A 20,451-nucleotide genomic window follows, 5' to 3' on the forward strand; every position below is an offset into this window, starting at 1 on the left:
CTCGAAACCCAAGCTCGAAACCGCTCGACCAATCCAAACTCTCATAAGGTTTGTCCGCATATTCAAACAATTTCGCCGTTGTTCCTAAAGGCGGCGTGCGGCATTCTCCAGTGCACGGGAACGGGAACCTCGGTTCAGTCGTTTAGTCAGTTTAGTCGTTTAGTCTCAGTCGTGCCGTGTGCCTTCTAGGTGTCCCTTTACGCCGTGGTCACTTCCCTCCACTGCGTCCTCAGCAGGATGAGTGCCTGTAAGTATTGAGGCTTCAAATGCCCCGAGATATGCCATCATTTTTCTTCGAGACTCACGCCCCTCGCTTTCCTGGTTTTGACTTTTAGCATTTTCCCAAGCGTCTCATACGTTCGCGCGAAAAAAGTTGACGAAACTTCCTTTCAAACCTCGTCCTGGAACTGCTACAAAATGACGGCGCTTGTATTTGCCGGGCGCAACTCACCCTGTCGTGTTTCAACTTGTAGCTGGGAGCTCGAGCGGTCCGCTGGGGACTACTCCAAGCACCCAGAGCAAAGTAAGTACTGTAATTTTTTTTTTTCCTGCGCTTAATAGTTGCTTTTTAAGTTGCTTTGTAACCTTGTTGACGTTCCCTTGAGCTACTACGTTCTGTGATTGTTGGTGGGCGGTCACCTGCGGTTATGGAATTGTAGTCTGTCTTTCGGCTGGTAGTAGCAGCAAGTACTGTACACCTAATAACGAAGGCTCCCTTCTTGTAACTTCGGTTGGTTTTCAGAGCTTGTAGGTGTTGGCTGACACCGGAGCCATGTTGCAGCCGTGTGCGTGCAGAGAGACCTTACCTGTAATAAAATGGTGCTGCAAACAACTTCACGGAAGCGCAGCAGCGAAGTGTGTGGTGTATGTAGTACCTCACAATGAGTAGTTTCCAAGGGCAAACGCGGCCTCCGAAAAGCTTGGACGCCGAAAGGCGCTTGAAAACGAGCGACTGAAAACTTCGTATTAGGATGCTTTGCCAACTCTGAAGCCACTTGACTTTAATATTTGCCGCCATTTACTTGTACTTTGAAAGTACATTGTATTTACAGTAGTTTCCTTCAAGTGCTTTGGACCCGGTGTACTTGCTACTTTACTTCAAGTACATAACCTCTAATTGGTCTTGTACTTTACTTCGAGTACCTTTTAGAAGTACATTACCCAACACTGACATTTGTGCTGATGCAAGGATCAGCTGTTTTATGCTTATGCTAGGATGGCTAGACTATACATGCCTCTCACGTGACGCCTTGTGGCATCGAACCAGCCGCCATGTGTCCATACCGTGCTCCTGTGCCCATACCTTCTGTAGCAAATATTTGGCATGAAATGTGTTCTTCTCGGCAAGCCTTGACGGGAAGAAAAATATTAACAGTGTGAAATGTGTGCTGCAGAAGGTATGTGCACAGGAACATGTTATGAAGCAATGGTGGCTGATGTGACATCATTGCAAGCTGTGTATTGAAATTAACTTCCAGCATCCTTGTTCCCCCTGCCTGTTTCAGCCCCTCTCTGGAGCAGTCCCGAAAAGGACTTTGAGGGCACCAACCCCCACCAATCGTCTGGGCAATCCTATCCTGAAGCGTTCGGAAAGCCTCAAGGAAAACCTGGTAAGACGGTGCCGTTTGTTGAAAAATGTTAGAGGGCAGTCTAGTTATCTTGGATCAACTTGCTCTCTGGGTTCTGCCTTCACTAAACATCGGCCCTGCTCAAAAAGTGTCTAGTTGCTTAAAATGCCAATTAAAGCGAATGGCTGATTTGATCATTTTGAGAAGGACTGTTAGAAACAATCCAGTCTCCATTATATGCCACTCGTATAGGTGTCGGTGGAATGTGAGCCGTCTTGATGGCTCCTAGGCCAGGTGCCAGCTTATGAATAAGCTGGTGGCGGGTTCCACAATCTGATGGAGGCCTGTTGTGGAGAAGGCACTGTAACTGGGATTTCACCTTTCACGAATAATCAAGAGCCCCAGATGGTTGTAGTTAATTCTCGGTACTCCACTTGGGCATGTCAAATGCCCTTCGTTGGTTTGCCGTGTAAAGCCCCCAAATTCGACTTTAAAACGGTGTGTTCTATCAGCCAGTTCTCACGGTGATCTGTAACGTTTGGCGGTTACAAAAAACCGAAAGCGTTATGTTCATAGGGAACCATATAAAGTTGAAATCCTGCCCCCCGGCAGGATTTCAACTTTCCACATTGATTGTGAGCCAAGTGCTTTACCGACTGAGCTAGTGAGGGACAGCGTTTGCTCTCAACACGAAGAGAGGACTTTTCGTGCAACATTCGAAGTCTGTGCTCCTCGCGGCCTTGAAGGTGCGTGGGCAGTGTTATGCTGCACCATCTCATGGTGTTTGTCAGAAATGGGAGCGGATCTTCAATACAACACCTGCTTTGTAGCAAGGCAGTGCCATTCAGACGCCTCCCTTCCATCATGGCCAGGGCTGTGAAGCCATGGTGGAAGAAAAGAGGTGAGCTTGCCGAGAATGTAAGAGGTGGCAGAAGCAGCAGAAAGAGCCTTTACAAGGAGCCCCAACCCGCAGACTATCGCCAATAATTGTAAGGCCATCACACATTCTGTGCTTACAAATTTTTGTCAACATAATCAAACATGCATTTTTTTTTTTAATGTTTGCTGGAAGGGGCTTACTTTTATCTTCATCACCACTCTACAATGTTTTTCAAGGTTTGGAATAATCTGGGACAAGCTTCTTCCACAAAGCCCTCTACTCATTCCACTTTAGCAGAGCAAGTTCTGGGTAGGAGAAAACCACCAATGATGGCACAGAGCGAGCTTTGTGGGAAGGGCTTGTTGTGCTGTTTTAAATCTGTAACACACAACTGTAGCATTCTCAACTGTAGCAGAGTGATGCCAGGAAAGATGGGCGAATATATAACATATTTCCTTTTAGGACCACCACCCAAAACGACAGAGGGCTGCTGCTCCCACCTCAGCCGCCACTGCGGCAAAACAAATCGTGGATCTCAAGAAGCGCCTCCGGCGATCGAGGTCAACCTGCGACGTCGGCAGAGCACCATTGACATCGGCAGCATCCAGGAACGGTCGGTGCACATCTTTGCTGCTGTAGCCCTTGAAGTGTGGGCTAAGTCACGCTTGCACCTGTGATACTTGAAGATCACTAACCATTTCTGATCGGCTTGGCATATGTTGAGTCTCGTTCACAGAAATTAAGTGTATCCTTGAGTTTAAGTGCTCTCTAGTGCAGTAGCACCCGGGGTAGTTGCAGCAGGCATTTCAATGCAATAACCTTTTCTGTTTTTCTGAGCTGGCATGTTGACTGCAATAAAGTACAAATGTCATTGGAGGATAATGCATGTCTGTACGTCTAACAGACTAATAAATATCCACTCTGTAAACAGGAAAAATGCTGTGTGTAAGGATATCTGGAATGCAACATTTCCATGCAGCAAATTGTTTTGCTTGCAAAGAATCCTGCTTCCTTCTCAAATGAAAAATGGTCAGTTACCTTTCATGCTAGTACATACCTAATCATGACCAACATTGCACCCTGAATTTGCTGGAAATGCAGGACCTGCTGCAACAGCTGTAACTTGGGATTAATCGCCTTCTGTGCTTGCGAACTTGGGGACCAAAGATGAGCCACAACGTGCACAAAGGGATATTGGGGGCTCTTTCTAAATCACTGCATCACAATGGAGTTGGCAGGATCTAGCTTCTTTGATAGAGGGAGTGCCCATGCTTGCATCTTCACACGGAAATCCCCTAAACCAGCCATCTTTTAAATTGGTTGATTGCTGAAAGCTGTAGTGTCTTGAGCTGCAAGACATTGAACAGCAACCCTTGTTGCTTTTTTTTCAGCCCTCAAGGCCAGTGGTTCCACCTTCACCCTTGGTTCCTTGGCCTCCAAGCACCAAGGGTCTACCATGTCCGTGGCCCCCTCTGCCCCTAAGAGCAAGGGCTCCGGCAGCTCTGCTGCCCTGGTACCGTCTGCAGCGGGCAAACGCAAGCCGTGGGACCTGCAGGGGAGGGTCAAGGACCTGGAGGAGCTGGTAAGCTCCCTGGCCGGGGACAAGAAGGAGCTGCAGATCCTTCACAAGGAGAAGGAACAGCAGGTTGGTAGCACTTTGCTGACGTTCCGTTACACTGGACTGGTCCAGTTTGTACTCAAGCTTTTCTATCTTCGGGAACCCATACCTGCAAAGAGTGTGGAAGCCTACAGACCATATGAACAATCATGCACCTACTATGTTTCGTTTACCCTTGAGCCTTGACTGCAGCCAAGGCTACAAGAGTCAGAGCGCAAGATCTCGGCTTTCAGACATTCTTCCACAGGATGAGCGCTTGTGCTAGAAAGGCATTCCTGAAAGCAAGTGGCATGGATGCTAGCTCACACATGATGCTTGGCTGCAATCTCTGCTGAAAGGGCCACTGAAAAGAAAATAAATTTTTTAAACAGTCTGGTTGGGAGGGAGACTCAAATTAAAAAATAGATTTTACGCAAAAAATTTTTACAGCAATATTGACGGCGCGGGATTTAAGTTTATGACGTCTCAGAATGGTCATACTCTTTCCACCTGAATTCTCCACCTCAACGTGACTGTCAAGCCGATCCACCCCTCCTCCACACGCTCGAAATGCCAAGCGAGAAAACAAGTGGGGAGGAGGAAACTACCAACTCAATCACACCTTGTGCCGTCAACATTGCTCTGAAAAAACTTTTTCACATAAAATTTATTTTTTGACACGCGTGTCCCAACTAGGCTGCTTAAAAAAAAATATTTTTCTTTTCAGTGGCCTTTTAAACGGACACTGAAGGGTATTTAAGGGAGGGCAGTACCCAAAAGAGTGAACTTGAGAAGCTTCGGCTTAATATGAATGAAATTTACAGTGCATACTGGGTTGCGAGGCAGAATGCAGTGCAAAGTTTCATCTGTGTACAAGAATTGTGATAAAAATTAGTGGTTTCAATCGGGAACACAGATATTGTTTAGGAAAGCTATTTTTAGAAAACTTGGATGATAACAAACTTTTTTCTTTACTAGATATGCATCGGAATGCCTAAAGAGGGCAGCTGTAAAAAGTTTCCAAAATGTAAATTATTTTATGCTAACATCGTGCTGAAAAATCAAATCAATTTCTTGCCTTTTATCTCGTTGACAAAATCTTAAACATAATTTATAAAAGACATCAACAAAGTAAGAAAAACAATGAGTGAGCCTTTCCTTTTGTCCCGTTACTAAACAATAGTTTTCCTAAACTGAAATTCATGCCAAAAAGTGGAACGGAGAAAAACATGTTCAAGGCGCTCTAACCTCTACCTTTTCTTTAGCGTCAATGGACCAAAAATAATTTATAAAAAATAACCATGCTGTGTAAACAAGTGAAACTGTTTTAGAATACTCTCTAGGATGTAGATGGATGTCAATATGGCATTCTTTAAAATAAGCTTTTTTGCAGAAATTCTTTTTTCTCTGTAGTGTCTTCCCTTAAAAGACACGTGCAAAGGAAAAAGACATTTTTTTTAAACAGCTTAGATGGAAAAAAAATATCATAAAACAATTTTACAACAAAGAAAAAATTTTTTAGAGCTATATATACGGCGCTACAGTCAAACGCCGTTACAACGACCGCTTCTACTACGAAATAGCCCATACAACGGGCTATTTCGTTGCTTATCTGCTTTATTGGGGTCATTAAAGTGTGCGACGGGTATAACGAAGTGGCGTGTATAATGAAGAATTATCGCTGTCCCACGCGCTTCGTTACACAGGTGTTTGACTGTATACGAATTTGTAGTTGGCGCCGGTTGGCGCCGCGGAAAAGTGGCCCTTATTTATCACGTGACGGGCCCATATTTGTCACGTGGTGCTTGCGCTCTTTCAGAAGCTTCCTATGGCCTCTAAAAGTAACTTATTCATCTTTGTTTGAAATATAACAAAAAAACTAAGATGAATAAGTAACTTTTAGAGCCCAAAGGAAACTCCTGAAAAAGCACAAGCAGACGTGATAGACCTGTGCGCTGGTCAGATGACGGCGGCAGCGCCCCGAAGCAGACAAACTTGTGCGGCGGCGACGGTGGCGTGAAGAAATGCATTGAAGTGGCGTCATGCAATGCTCGGCGTGCGGCGGCGCACAGGCCTACCACGTGACCAGCGACGGCTCCCGCGGGCGCCAACTACAAATTTGTATAACACCATAAATATATCTCTAAAAATGTTTTTCTTTGTTGTAAAATCGTTTTATGATATCCCTTTCCCATCTAAGTTGTTTAAAAAAAATGATTTTTTTTCTTTGCATGTGTCCTTTAAGCTCGCCAAGATATTTATTTGTACATGACGTGACCCAAACTGCCCAGAACAATTCATTTTCTTTCTGCCCGAGAACCGTCAATAGAGAACCGGCCGGTTTGAGTCGGTGCTCGCTTTCTTCTCCGTGGTCACGTGCTGTTCCCTGTGGTTTAGACACAACCTCCAAACATAATCAAAGCCGTGGGTCATCGAAGGCACACTCAGTGCTAAAAAATAGACAGAAAATATGATATCCATTTTTTTGTGGCTTCTAAAATGCTGCAAATACGTTAATTAAAAAAATATTGCACAGCCAAGTGACTTCTGGTAACTGTCTTCTCTATATTTCTTCTTCCACCCCAGTCCAGTTTCGGTTTCGAGCAGTTTTTTTTTACTTTATTAAAAATATGCGACGCTGTAGCAAAATTTTGATTGGGTAGTCTTCTGTCACCATAAAAAATCACCTGGCAAAAAATTTAAAAAATATTGTTTGGGAGTGTTAGTAACCCTGGGCGAATGCAGTATAGGTAGTGTTTTTGTCACATAGTTGAACCTGCAGTTGACTCCAGTTTGCTGAAGTTGTGCTGCGGAGAAGGTGCCGTGTAACAGCTTTCGGATGCACGCCAAAGGATCCCCGGGTGGTCGAGATTAATCCTCAGCCAGATGCCCGTTGTCGGTTTGGCACGTAAAACCCCCAAATTTGACTTTTGCTGAAGTTGTACTTTAACTTGCAAAACCTCTGAGCACTTGGATATACCTTTCAGTGCATTCTATACCTTTTTCTTTAGTAATTGATCCCTTCAAATCGGGAATGATGCCAACTGGATAAAGCAGGCTCGTTGTTAAAGCAATATTCGTCTAGTATGACAACACTTAATTTGTTGCATGACTTTTAGTGATGCATTCTTTTGCTGTCATCTCTTAGTATTTTTCATTGGGAGGGATTTTCTTTTTGCCTTGTTCCCGTAAAGGCTCAAGCTCCAAACTTGCCTAAATCTAGAATGCATAATGGCAGCATTTTCACTGGACATCTGACCTTTAGCCATTATTACCCAACTTGGGCAACGCCTTTCTTTATTGACCCGATGGATGAGTCTTTTCCGGAAGATTAAAGGGCTCATCTTTCAGTACTTGCTCTTGTACACCTTGCTTGTCTGTATTTCTTTGCCCATTAAAACGAAACTTTTACATCAATTTTCTGTGTGCTGTTTTGCAAGTATTGTCTTCATTCTGACTTCAGGTGGAGGTGCTGATAAAGGACAACTCGGAGCTGCAAGTGCAGCTAGAGCATGTCAAGAGGCTGACACTGGAGAATGACTCTCTGAAGGAACAGCTCAGGTAAGAATTAGAAAGTGCACTTGGGAAGACCAGTTCCTGTCATGTTTTTTTTATGCTGCCGCAATATCGGCAGAGTTAGTTTCATTTAGTCAAACCGCAGCAATTTGTCGCCGTTTTTATTGAGAGGGATGAAGTCCAAGCAAACTTTACAATAAAAGAATACTCATCTTCTCAGATACTCTACACAATGCACTTAGTTGCCTGAAGGCATGCTAAGAATAAAGTTGTAAGCTAATGTGTCAGCTTTCACCTTGTCCTGATTCTCTGCCTCGGAGCCGGTGACATTTTCAAAAATAACTAGGTGCAACAGTGCAATTAATATATAATGTAACCTTCATACGCATATTGTGAAGGGATGTGCAACACTATGGTTATGTTGTACAACGTCCCATGTGTCGGTCCTTTTTATCCTAACAGGCACAAGACCAACGAGGTGGCAAAGGTGACAGCCGAACTTGAGAGCACCATGACCAAGCTCGGGTGCTGCCAGAGAGAGAAGCAGTCCCTACAGGAGACGGTGTCTCAACTCACCGGGAACTATGCAGGGCTACGAGCGGAACACTCGGCGATGCAGGTTTGAGATCTCCATTTTCTGCCTGCTGGTTTTGTTGCAGGGTGCAGAGAAATGCCCCTGGAGGTTTCATTTCTGCAATAGCCTACTCGACAAAGGGGATTCATCACGCACCCAAATGCCCTTCTTTGCTTCACCGATTCTAGCTAAGGGGGATTATGGGTCAAATTGAATGGCAGGTTTCTTAAAAATTGTTTTTTGTAAATGGTGTTTTTAAAGTTTACTGCAGTTTTAGCAAGTTTCTATTTTTGTGGATCAATATTAGTGCTATAATAATTTTTAACATCTATGCAGGCTGAACTTGCACTGAAGTTTATATGCCATTTTCTCAAAGTACAAATTTTGGGCTCTTTGCAGATTTGCAGGAGGTATATCTCAGCATCTAGGACAGATAGAAATAAAATATATTTTTGCAATATGTTGCTAAGTATGTGAGGCATACAATGTTGAGAGCAGATTTATTACTACAAGCCTAGGAAATTTTTCACCTCATTGTTTTATTTCTTAGTTGCAACACACTGAACACTGACCTTCAATATGTTTAAAAATTGCTAATAATGGTTAAATCTCTAAAGTAATTCTAACATTGTATTCTTTATACTTTGTAGTGTCTAGCCTTGCACCAAACATAATTTTTTCTTCAGTGAATGTTTTTCTGTTTCTGAAAGCAAACGAGAGTTATTTGTGGACTGTACTGCTGACCGAGAAACTGACCAGATGTCTGCAATCGGCAAGAAAAACTGAACAAGCTTGTGCACTTTCATTCAGTTCCATCAAACAAAAAGGATGAAAGCTCCAAGGCCAGTGTTCATTTTTAAGGGCAATTAATTTAGCATGACTGAGCTGTCGTCTTCCTAGTGGATTTATTTTCATTAACCAATATTTGCGAGGTTCTGAATTGTAATTGTAAGAATATTAAGGTGGGAGAGTACATTTCTTTGTGTGTACCCAAGCATCACACATCGTCCTCAGGTTGTCCCTTCCAGGGATGTCCTGTGGATGTGTATAGGATCTGTGCTGCTAGGTTATGTTACTCCAAATCATTTGGAGCTTCCTCACTAGGATAGGTTTTTCGAATCTCCTGTTCTAGGACATCTCAAAGGTGTGTGTTATCTGAATCTTGCAATGAATCTCATTCCTTGTCTAGGGCAAATGTTAATTATGTGACTAGAGCTTCGGTTTTGCCTTGACTTTGCTGCACATTAAAGATGTACAAAAGATTTTTTCTTCGTGAAAAAGGGACACCAAAGGTGCACCTTTAGGTGCAACATACATAACATTGCCATCGGACTCACTTGCAATACTTTTCGTTTACGCTGTTTTAAGTAGCCTCGGTTTAATTTGCAAGGCCCTCATATCATTGTCGCAATCAAGGATTGGATGCTTATGATGCCCTCGGCACGCTTTTGTTGATGCTTCTCTACGTTCGCTACCTCCACGGGTGCTATAGATTTGTTTAATTCCTTCTGTGCGTACTGTAGCTTTGCGGTGCTGCAGCTTCTGTGCTGATGAGATTCATCTGCTTGCAGCTGCTGCTTCAAAACGAGCAAGAGAAGTGTTTGCGGCTTGCAGAGTCCCTCAGTCAGAGCCAGCAACGGGAGGCAGAAAAGGACCAGCAGCTGCAGGATGCAGAGATGATGCGTCGTGACCTGCATAACATGCTTCAAGAGTTGAAGGTGGGTTGCTCTACGGCTTGATAACCTCCTGCGCTATGCAGTTAGGGTTTTTCGCCGAGAGGAAGCTTCCTGGTTCGTGCTCGATTCTGCAGATGTTGATTGTCACAACGGATCCACTGCATTAAGCACCATAAATTTTGCATCCACTATGACGTGCCTTCCTAAGAACAGTGGGCGCACATCGATGAGGCAAGCAAACTGGATAGGATGAAACCACTATTGCGAGGATTCTCACAGTGGTTTTCTAGGAGCCCAGGGTTTCACAGGTTCCAAAATTTCCTTGGCCACAAGTAAAGTTTCAGCGCTATATCGGAAATTCTGAGCCATTCATGGATGCAAAATGAAACATGCCCTATTTTATGTCCAAGGTTTGCAGAAACCGACCTTATACATAAAAGGGATTCTTGGGCTCTCAAAAAGAGGTTCTTCGGCTCTTGGGTGATGCTTATACTGGTATTGTCATTTGAGGTGCTGATGTAGTGAAAGTTAACCGAAGAAGTGACTTCCTTAATCGGGTGGTTCTCCGCTGGGAAGCGTTCGTGCCTCGCCATAGATTATGCTTTCAGGTAACCCGTAATGAAGAGTGCTCACTATTGCACGTTGCTTGAGAACTTGAGAATCTTTGTTTCAAAAACGTTGCAGATTACGCCGTCATTGTCGCAGCGCGTCGGAGAGCTGCTGCCTCATGAATGTCTGTCTGCTAACCTGTTGCGCAGTTTGTGTGCCAGGGCTGTTTCTTGTAAAAGAAAGAAGCATAGCCTTTTGCACAATCTAAGAATTAGCAATATGTCTAATAATTTGTTTACTTCCATCTACATTGATGGTGGAGCTCGAGGGAAAAGGCTGTGAAATACAGCTTGACAAGACCCTCGACCCCGCACATAGGCACAACAGCAGAAGTACAGGGAAAAAAAAATGCTACTTCATGCGAAAGTACAAAACGGGTGGATAATATATGTACGCAACAAACAAAAAAAAGATTGAATAATCCTGGAAACATTAAACAAACTGCCAGATCACTGGCATTCGTCGTGGCATACACTGACCATTGTATCATATGGGAGTCTTGTGTTTCCCCCTCAGGGGAACATCCGAGTCTTCTGCCGGGTGCGGCCAATGCTTCCGTCGGAGGAGGGGGAGGGCGAACGCCCAAGCCGCATCTCGTTCCCAGACGAGAAGACTGTGGAGCTGGTCAAGCCCGACACGGAGGTGAGGGCACCACTGGTGTGTTCTAGTGCAGTCTTTGGAATACAGAATTGTTATTGTGGTCAGTCTACCAGTGAACATTGAGGGGAAGAGGGAGCTTGCACTGGTTGTAATACGCCAATAAAGATGGCAGAGCTTGGTAATGAAGTTATAAAATGCCAGAATCAAAACTGCAAAGAGGAATCTCTAGAAGAAAAAGCATTTTAAATTTGAACAGACTCAACTGTGCTGGCATGGGTAGATTTAACAGTATGCCGAGACAGTATTTAATTCCTTTAGTTCTTCTTGTACCACTTGCAATAAGCTGCTTCTCCTTGAAGTTGCCACTAGAGGTTGTAAGATGCGATAGTTTTATGCCATCGGTGGCAGTGTCTGCTACTGACAAGACTCCCTTATCTCAATTAGAATTTTTACAGGTTTTTTCCAACTCTCAGCTAAATTACATCTCAATGTTGAGCTCCTGCACCTTGTTAACTTTCCTCTGTGCTCGTCTCTGATAAAACAAAGCCAGTTTTTTCATAAAATCGCAGAGTACCATATTTGCGTGACCGACCAGTTGCGTTCCCTTTCTCCAAGCAGAAGGTGATGGCGTTCCCCTTCGACCGGGTCTTCCCGGGCTCCGCGACCCAAGCGGAGGTCTACGAGGAGGTGGCACACGTCGTACAGTCTGCGCTGGACGGCTACAACGTGTGCATCTTCGCCTACGGCCAGACCGGATCCGGGAAGACCTTCACGATGGAGGGTCCGCCAGACCTGGACCTGGGCTGCCCAAACGACTCGCAGCTGGGGCTGATCCCCAGGGCCCTCCAGCAGGTGTTCATGTCGGCACAGGAGCTCCAGAACACCCATCAGTGGGAGGTGATTACTTCTACGTGCGTAGCATTTGTAGGGCCGGTTCTTCAGGGTTTTCGTGTTCGTGGCACATAACCTCTACATTGACTTCACGATGTTTGTAACAGCTGGTGTCTGACCATGTTGCTGTAGCTATCAAGAGTACCAAGAGAAGCTTTGACGGGGCAGTAGTGCACTTGGATCCAATAGCTGCCGATCAGGGTGTGGTAAAGCCCATGTGCCATAATTAAGCATCTTAAACCTGGGGCAGTGAGTGTAACTCTCCACTGAAAATCAAAGCACAGCCAAACAATCGTTTACTCTTTACATCCATACTGTCCGCAATAAGCTGCACTGTTCTGAGCATCAAATCTGACAAGGGTTCCTCGCGTGTGTCTTCTAGTTCACAATGGTGGCGTCATACCTGGAGATCTACAACGAGAATGTGCGAGACCTCCTGTCGACGCGCCCCCGGAGCAAGCAGACCGCTTGCCAGATCAAGCAGGAGAAGGACGGCTCGATGATGGTGACCAACGCCACCAAAACAACTGTCACTTCTCCCGAGCAGGCAAGTGTGGCCCTTGTTTGACCAAGGTCACCGATGAAATTTGGGTTTGACAGCGATAGCTGTTATGGACTCTTCCCGCCACTGGGAATGACATCTGTTATGTTGTAGTTAATGTAGTAGTTGGCGTAGTAGGGTGTCCGTCGATCCTGCCAAATTCTTAAAAGTTTGCCCGCCGCATGCAGGAATCGAACCTAGGTTCGCTGTGTGCAAAGCTTAGGCATTACCATTGAGCTACGTCGTAGCATTAACAACCCGCTTTATACTTGTGGTTTATGTTGTACTGTAATGAACGGCCGTCCTCGAGACCCTCAGGTGTCCAAGCCCATAGACAAGCATCCGCGGCAGAGCAAAGGGGCTAATGAGCGACTTTCCAAAAAGCAAGCAGACGTGAGAAGATGTCCAGGTATTTCGACATTGAAACCCATAGGGCTCCAAGGTGCCGATGGACGACAGTCTGCGGCGAGACGAGAGGGCAAACAAGCGGCTTCCCTCGAAGCCAACAGACATTGGAGGTGGTCGACATACCTTTTCCCGTAGTTCCTAGGCTGACCCCCTCATGCCAAGTGCCCCGCACCCAATTACCTTCCCGTCGGAAGAGGAGGCAGTGGCACTAGTGTTGTGGGCTTCGCGCCGACCCCTCGGGGTACAAGAGGAGACGTCCTTGAGACGGCTGGTCTGCATGGGGTTGGTGGCGTGTGTGGGGGGAGGAGCCAACTTAGCTACCCGAAATTCCTCTGTGGGGAATGTAGGGAAGGGTCCTGTTAAAAGAAGCGGATTTCTTCGGGACTTTTCGTCTTCAGATTCTGTATTTCTGTCCTCTACAAATGTAAACCTGTTGTCAAAAGCGGCCCTGCTTGGGAGCTCCTTCTGCCCGATGCCCTGGTCGCACTTGGCTCCACCAAAACCCGACAAGGATAACCCCAGAGCTGTTACGGTACCCAATGTCCACTGCTCGCGCTCTCTGGAAAAAATGCGAAGAAATGGCCTATAACAGAATGTCTTATCACTGTCAGCGCCAAGAGCTTGTGCCGGGAGATGGGGTTTCGCATGCTCCTGAACAAAAAAATAAACGAGCGTTCGGAACAAAATGGTCACTTCTATTCTGTTTCGAATGCTTTTGTTCGAACGCGATGCCGATGCCCACTGACTTTGCCGTGACGCGTCTCACCTGTCGCTGTGACTGTACTTTGGATTAACGCGGGACTGCTCAATTTCTTGGTGGTCTTGAGGGAAACTTGGCGAATTTAATTTTGATGTAGGCTCTAGTTTTGTTATTTCCTGTGAAGCTTAAAGTCAAAGTTGCGCTGCTCATGCACCATGCAAAAGACGGTGATCACTGCAGACACAATGACAGAATTATGACCGTGCAGACATGCCTCAAGCATGTTCGAAGCATGTTTCTCGTACATATGTATGCTTCAACATGTCTGCAGACAGTATTTCATACAATGTATTAGCAATGCGGCTGCGGCTTGACAACGTCTCTTGGCATGGAGCAGTTCCACAAACGAGGGAGACGACTGGAAGTGTTTGGCTTAGTCATGCATAGCTCACCTAGGCTTCAAAAGTTGTGCTTACTGCTTTACAAGAGAGGTAAGCAGGTAGTTCCATACATGTCAATTCCTTGTTAAGCATAGCGTTGAAATGTGCAAGAGATTTACTGTATGAACTCTATGGCCGATTGTTTGATTGAGCTTGTGCAATGTCTGCGTAGATCTACGAGCTGCTCCGGCGGGCTCGCAAGCATCGGGCTGTCGGGGCCACCCAGTGCAACGAGCACTCCTCCCGCTCGCACTCGGTCTTCCAGCTCCGCATCACGGGGACTAACCGCCGGACCGGTGTGGGCAGCCGAGGTGGGTGGTCCCCAGTGTGGCCACGGTTCAGTATTTTTTGCTGCAGCTTCGCTCCTGGTTAGCTGACTGGTTCTCCTAACGCACGAGACAGTAACACATGTTTTCTACAAGGTTGCACAAACTTCATTAGTTTACTGGAATACAAAAGTAATTCATTCTTGGCAGAGCAGAATTTCTTTTAAGGCAGTTAAACAAAGTTCAAACTGCCCTAGAAATAAACTGTTAAACAGAGTTTAACAGTTTCCTTTCTATTATACAATCTCCATCTTGCAACCATTATTGCTTCTTGAGACTTTTATTCTCTTTGCCTACTGTACACGTCCGTTCTGTTTGTGGCACCCATCTAACCAGTTCCTGACGACCTCTTTTTCATTGTGCAGTATACTTCCTTGCGCTGCAATTCAATTGTTTTCCAATAAAGTGCCACAGATTAGGTGAAATAGTTGCTGAAGTTTGGGGCCTGCTGATGTCCGCTGCCATATAGCAATAATCTCCAATGCTGGTATGTGTGTTTGCAGGCCTGCTGAACCTGGTGGACCTGTGTGGCAGCGAGCGACTAGACGAGTCCAAGGCGGAGGGTGCCAGGCTCCGGGAGACTCAGCACATCAACCGCTCCCTCTCGAACCTGGGCAACGTCATCCTGGCACTCTCCCAGAAGGTCTGCAATTTGTCTTCTATAAGCAACCTCCTTTCCGAATATGAGTTGTCTGCAGAAAGGCAACGCCTTCGAGAAAATATCTACAAGAAAATGGGCACATTCAGTCTGCTTCTCTCAAGGGTTTTCCCGTGCTCTCAGTGCAGTTGGGATGCGAACATCGCACATAGGAACATGCTGCTATAAGTTAGTTTGTTGCAATGTAAGGTTAGTGGGAGCCTCTCCCGCCAGGCTCTTCCCCAGGATTGGCAGTTTTCTCATCTCGGTATTCGCTCTGCTAATGTGGAAAGACTACTTTCATTTGGTTACTGTATTGTGAAACAAACTATTACTAAATTGAAATGGAAGTGGCATCGAGGGAGCACCAGGGGGAAGCAAATTCTTTAAGTAGACGTGGGTGCTTGGAGTGTAGTTGAGCAGCAGCCTTCTAGATGCTCCTGTCCGTTTAGTGACTAAAGCGCAAAGCCTGTGCACTCCGGGGCATGGACTCGCACTTAGTGACGGGTTGCTCCGGACTGTCACTTATTCTTTCAATTGAACTGGAATGTAAGTGTGGTGGTAGAATCACTATTTTGAGCAATGGTCGTTCCCCTTCTTTGGCAACTACAGGCGGAGCATGTGCCATACCGCAACTCCAAGTTGACCTTCCTCCTGATGGACAGCCTGGGAGGGAACAGCAAGACCCTCATGCTGCTCAACGTCTCTCCCCGTGAGAAGAACCTGGCAGAGACGATCAACTCGCTGCGCTTTGCCACAACGGTACATACTTTGCGGTTACGTCCCTCTAGGGCAGTGGTTCTCAAATGGGGGTCTGCGAAGCATTCTAGGGGCCACGAAACCCTGCCTTATCAGTAAAGCCTGGCAATAAGTTTTTTTATCAGGTTGAGAAGAGACATTCCAATTTTTGGGTAAGTTTTCTAATGTGTATATCAGTGAGAGAAGTCCACTTCACATTAGTCCTTAGTTATATCCATTTATAAAATCATTATCCTTATTAACATATACCTTTCCCTACTCTTCACCACGAATGGGGTCCTCCATCATTCCTGCCTATCCACGGGGGTCCGCGAAACATCAATGGTTGAGAACCACTGCTCTATGGTCTCGTAAAGGCATGGCGTGTTGTGTGCCATGTCCTTCAAGATGCAGGTGCCATGGTTGTGCCAAGCTAAAAAGTGGCAAAACAAGTCCTAGTCAGGGGCCAAGACATGCCAAAAATAAAACTGGTACTGCTCAGACTTATTGCAAGCTCCAGTAATCCTGCTAAATTTGTTTTGAAAATGGTGAAATAGTTTCGTGGATAATAAAGCAGTATAGTTATCCGCCCCATTTGAAAAGGCCGCCGTGACTGGTGGGCTGGTGACGTCGCCAGCCAACTGCACGGCGTTTTTTTGCGTGCATTCGCAGGCTTAAGTCACTTGGCGTCTCAAGCTTGTTTCCTAATTTACCGTCCGCGTTTTGAGCTTGTGGTCTGCGACAATTGTCCACAGCATCGCTCGCTTCATCAAAGTCTTCGACACTGACCGCAGCAGCGATGAAAGCGATGTTGGAAGCTGCTCATTTGACTATGACCCGCTGGCGACCAGCGACGGCGAGTTGCGGACGAACTCGCCGTGGTCGGTGTCCGTGAAAATCTCTCAGGATCATGCAGGGTGGATTGGGGAAGGTCATAGGCCGGGGGCAAGAGCGAGAGTATCGTTGGGGTAGCAGAAGAGCGCAAGCGGTTTTGATCGTATCTTATCGCGGCGAGGCGAGCTTAAGCAATGAGCGTTTTTGATCACGTGGTCTGTGGGCAGTATGGTGACTAACTTGGGCAGTGTTGTCTGGTCGCCAGATGAAAATTATAAAAATTTGTAAATTGATTATTGCAGTTACTAAACCTCTGAAAATCAGAAAACTTGGTGCATATAATAAGTAACCAATAAGCATTTGAAGAATAATCTATCCATTTAATTTTAGTGTCCTAGCCCTTTCAAAGATTTTCAGGCAAGATGTGTCACATTGCAATGGATCATTCAGTTTTCGCCCTTAAAGCCGCACGTGCTTGATTGTGCTGCACAGATTGAAAAATGTTCTCTATTCTTTGTACCCCTTGCCCTCCTAATCTTTCATGTCCCTAGCTATGACATGGCATATTTTATTAAATGTGTATTGCATTAGTTAGCCTCTACACTTTGAAGAGTTTAGGCACCAGTGTTTAAGGTTTATGCCTACAGCTTGAAAGATGTAGGTATTGGTGTTTATTATAGCTGGGGCACTGGAAAGTAAAAATGGGTAAATCTGCAAGCCTTGTAGAAGATTGTTCCATGTGTTCTTAGTCTTCCTCTTCTGTTTGTAGGTGAACCAGTGCGACATCGGGACAGCACATCGGACAATGCTGGCCTCATCCCATTATTAATGGCCTGCTGCCCTTTCACCTTTTTATCTATTTTTGTAAACAGCCGGGTAATGCCCAATGGATCATCTTTTAACTAGCGTTTCAATCTTCTTTTAGTCTAGTGCATGTACATACTGGCAGTTTTTATGTATAGTATATTTTTATGGATTTTATGAAGTGTTACGTACTGTAACCTCATGTACATACTCATTGTGTCGCGATTTTATGAAGTACCGATTTTATTTGACTTCCCGAGATTCTCATTTTTGCAATGTTGGGCAGACACTTCAAGATGGATGTGTCTACTAGATCTATGTTCTTGCAGACACATCCATGTTGGACAGATGGCAGTGCTTTTTGTTTAGTGAGACCTGTAGACATGTGCAAAATCGCTTGCTGCATTGCCATGGGATATTCTGTCCAGAAAGACTATCCCAAGATATTATGACCTTGATAAAACTTTAGCCTACTGACACTGTCAGCATACGTATGTAGATGTGTTTCCCCCACATTCTGTGTGACCGAAGTTAAGATTTTACTTTTGTTTCTCTGTTTTCATGGCATTTAATAAACAATGCATCATCTCCTCTTTGTTTGCGATGCACCCAGCTTGTGGAACTAGCAGCTGTTGCTTCCTAGGGCTCTGTATGCTGACACTATGTAACTCTCAACCATTAAGACAGTTGTCTGGGCCAGGGGTATTACTCTCGCAGGATCTCGAAACTGACAGCAACTGCCAACATGTAGGCCAAGCATTTCCTAGTCTGCTGCCATTGCAGCATCGCCCAGTTTACTTGATTTCTGACGGTGAACCTGTAGATTACACTCAAACCCAGATATATTGAATTCGGAGATCATAAAATATTTCTATATATCAATAATTCGATATACAAAAATATGTTAACTTAAGCTCCAGTTGAAATTTCCGCGAGTCTCTGCTAATACTGAAAGCCGCGACAAACGGGACCTTACCAAATGGAGCCCCTAAATAGTTTTGCTTAGTTGTGAAGATCGCAAACATTGCAGTGTTTACGAGACTGTGTTTGCGATCGTTTCCACGCGCACGACCTCCACACAGCATTAGTGACAAAACACAAATTAAAAATTAAAAAAAAAAAATTTATATGTCTATGTTCACTAAAACGTTGTTCGCTCATGTGATATATAGCCCCCCCCCCGTGCACATATGCTGCTGACTTGGTGGTCTGCCAGCCCTGCAACGCGAGCTATACGTTCGCAGCGGGTACAATCAGATTGTGGGAGAAGCAACGGGAGGCTGTGCTTCATTCGCTATGTTGAGTGTCCCTGCCATGGGAGTTCGATACAGAAAAACAATGCTCCTATACAACTATATGCGATTTTCAAGGGGATGTTTGGACTGGTTGATATGAACAATAATTAGAAACGCTAGGGTGCGATATAACCGGGCTCGACTGTAGCACTTGGTTCAATGTCAGATAAACCTTGCCTTCGTTACCTTCAAGTTTAAGGGTCTTTACTACTTTGACAAACTTTTTCAAAGTTGAGTAACATAAAAGTTTGGGTTAGTTAGTATACAGACCTAATAAAAAAACAGTGAAGGCAACAAAGTAAAGGGTTACTGACAAAACATAGCTCGTCACCCAGTTGCAGTTTTTTTTCAAGTCTTCAGACTTCCACCAAAGGCAATAGTGAACCATTAGATAGGGCCACTCCCCACCATGGTACTCTTTCACAATGCTGTACACTAAAATGTGTGGAATTTGCAGCAATATTTTGGCGAAGGGTAAATTACCTATAGTACCTTTTGAACACACTTTTACTAAATGCTGTTACACTGCCAATTGTTGCAGAAACTGGTGTCAATTTTCAAAACTGGTTGTCAATTTTGTAACATTCCAAAATAGTCAAAATGAGTCCATTGCCATTTTAATCTCCTTTATGCTTCCTAGGTTTCATGCTACTTCATTTATTTATTTTTGTTCTCGGGTATTTTTTTTACTTAACTTCATTTGCATATTCATTCCTCCTGGAATGATATTTAGACGTTGGTGATGGGTGTCACCAGTGGGTGTCACTTCTACTGATTTGTGGGGTCCATTGTACCCTACAGTTTTGAAAAGCCCTTGTTGCACAGCCGTTTTGCGCAGATCTTGGCAGGCCTCTTCATACCAAGACGAAGTCGCCCACTCATCGTAGCATTGGAAGCTCAGTGTGGCATATCAAAATGCTTTTTCATTCAATGTTTCTCTTGTTAAGCTTCAGTCCTGCACCTGTCCCGGAATCCCGAGCGGGCTGTCAGCCTTCAGCAACATAGCTTTTCCCAAGATCATGAAGAAAGGACAGGCTGCATCCTAACCCTGCTGTGTAGGACCGATTATGATGTGCTACAACAGCCTCGAGTGAACATTTCCTGCCACCTGGGAAGTTGGAGCACAAGCTCATATATTGTTTGCCTCGAATGGCACGCTCTGCTCGGCCATTTGCAGAAAGATACTATGGTGATGTGAATCGGGGGGGGGGGGGGGGGGGGGGGGGGGGGGGGGGGGGGTTATCCATGGTCTACTGCACCTTTCAGTTTGCAGCTACAAAACGGCAACCTTGACATTTCTAAACACATCTCTACTGAGCAAAGAGATTACACTTTTAGCATCTTCCTTACCTGGTTTTGCTGCTGTTCTGTCATCAAAATGGGTAGAAAAATCTTGCAAGGCCTGCAGCAAGTCTATGGTAGTCTTGAGTGCTCTAATTTTCACTTGTTCTTGCAATTCTCCTATTAACCCATGGGTAATGAGTGCAATGGTAGCGGATCGTAGTATTTAGGCTTTGCTGCTGTTCTGTCATCAAAATGGGTAGAAAAATCTTGCAAGGCCTGCAGAAAGTCCTTGATAGTCTTGGGTGCACTAATTTTCATTTCGTGGTAATTTAGGCTCAACAAGTTGCAATACTCTCTTCAAAAAAATCTGCTTCATGTTTGGTACAGCCCTGGAGCATAAGTGGATGGCTTGATCCTACATTTCTACGGTATTTCGTTGGAACATTCAAAAGGCTGATTTCCACTTCGTTCAGGATTCGTCCACATTGTCAGCTAAGTGTAACTCGTATCATTGATTTGCTGCACCTCCAAGA

At 45.1% G+C, this 20,451-nt stretch overlaps 1 protein-coding gene across 1 annotated transcript; it reads left to right on the forward strand.

The window, feature by feature from the left end:
- Positions 1-17,961, forward strand: LOC115330154 (carboxy-terminal kinesin 2). The gene is made up of 15 exons (XM_029991846.4): positions 1-247; positions 474-523; positions 1,506-1,610; positions 2,911-3,061; positions 3,840-4,093; positions 7,509-7,606; positions 8,024-8,180; positions 9,707-9,853; positions 10,937-11,062; positions 11,639-11,917; positions 12,294-12,458; positions 14,173-14,311; positions 14,830-14,969; positions 15,576-15,725; positions 17,305-17,961. Exons 1-15 carry the CDS (start codon positions 238-240, stop codon positions 17,362-17,364), a joined length of 2,031 nt encoding a protein of 676 aa, XP_029847706.4. The 5' UTR covers positions 1-237; the 3' UTR covers positions 17,365-17,961.
- Positions 17,962-20,451: the final 2,490 nt, after the last annotated feature.

This window comes from Ixodes scapularis, unplaced genomic scaffold, assembly GCF_016920785.2.
Source record: "Ixodes scapularis isolate PalLabHiFi unplaced genomic scaffold, ASM1692078v2 ptg001708l_1___fragment_3__unscaffolded, whole genome shotgun sequence".
NCBI classification, from domain to species: domain Eukaryota; kingdom Metazoa; phylum Arthropoda; class Arachnida; order Ixodida; family Ixodidae; genus Ixodes; species Ixodes scapularis.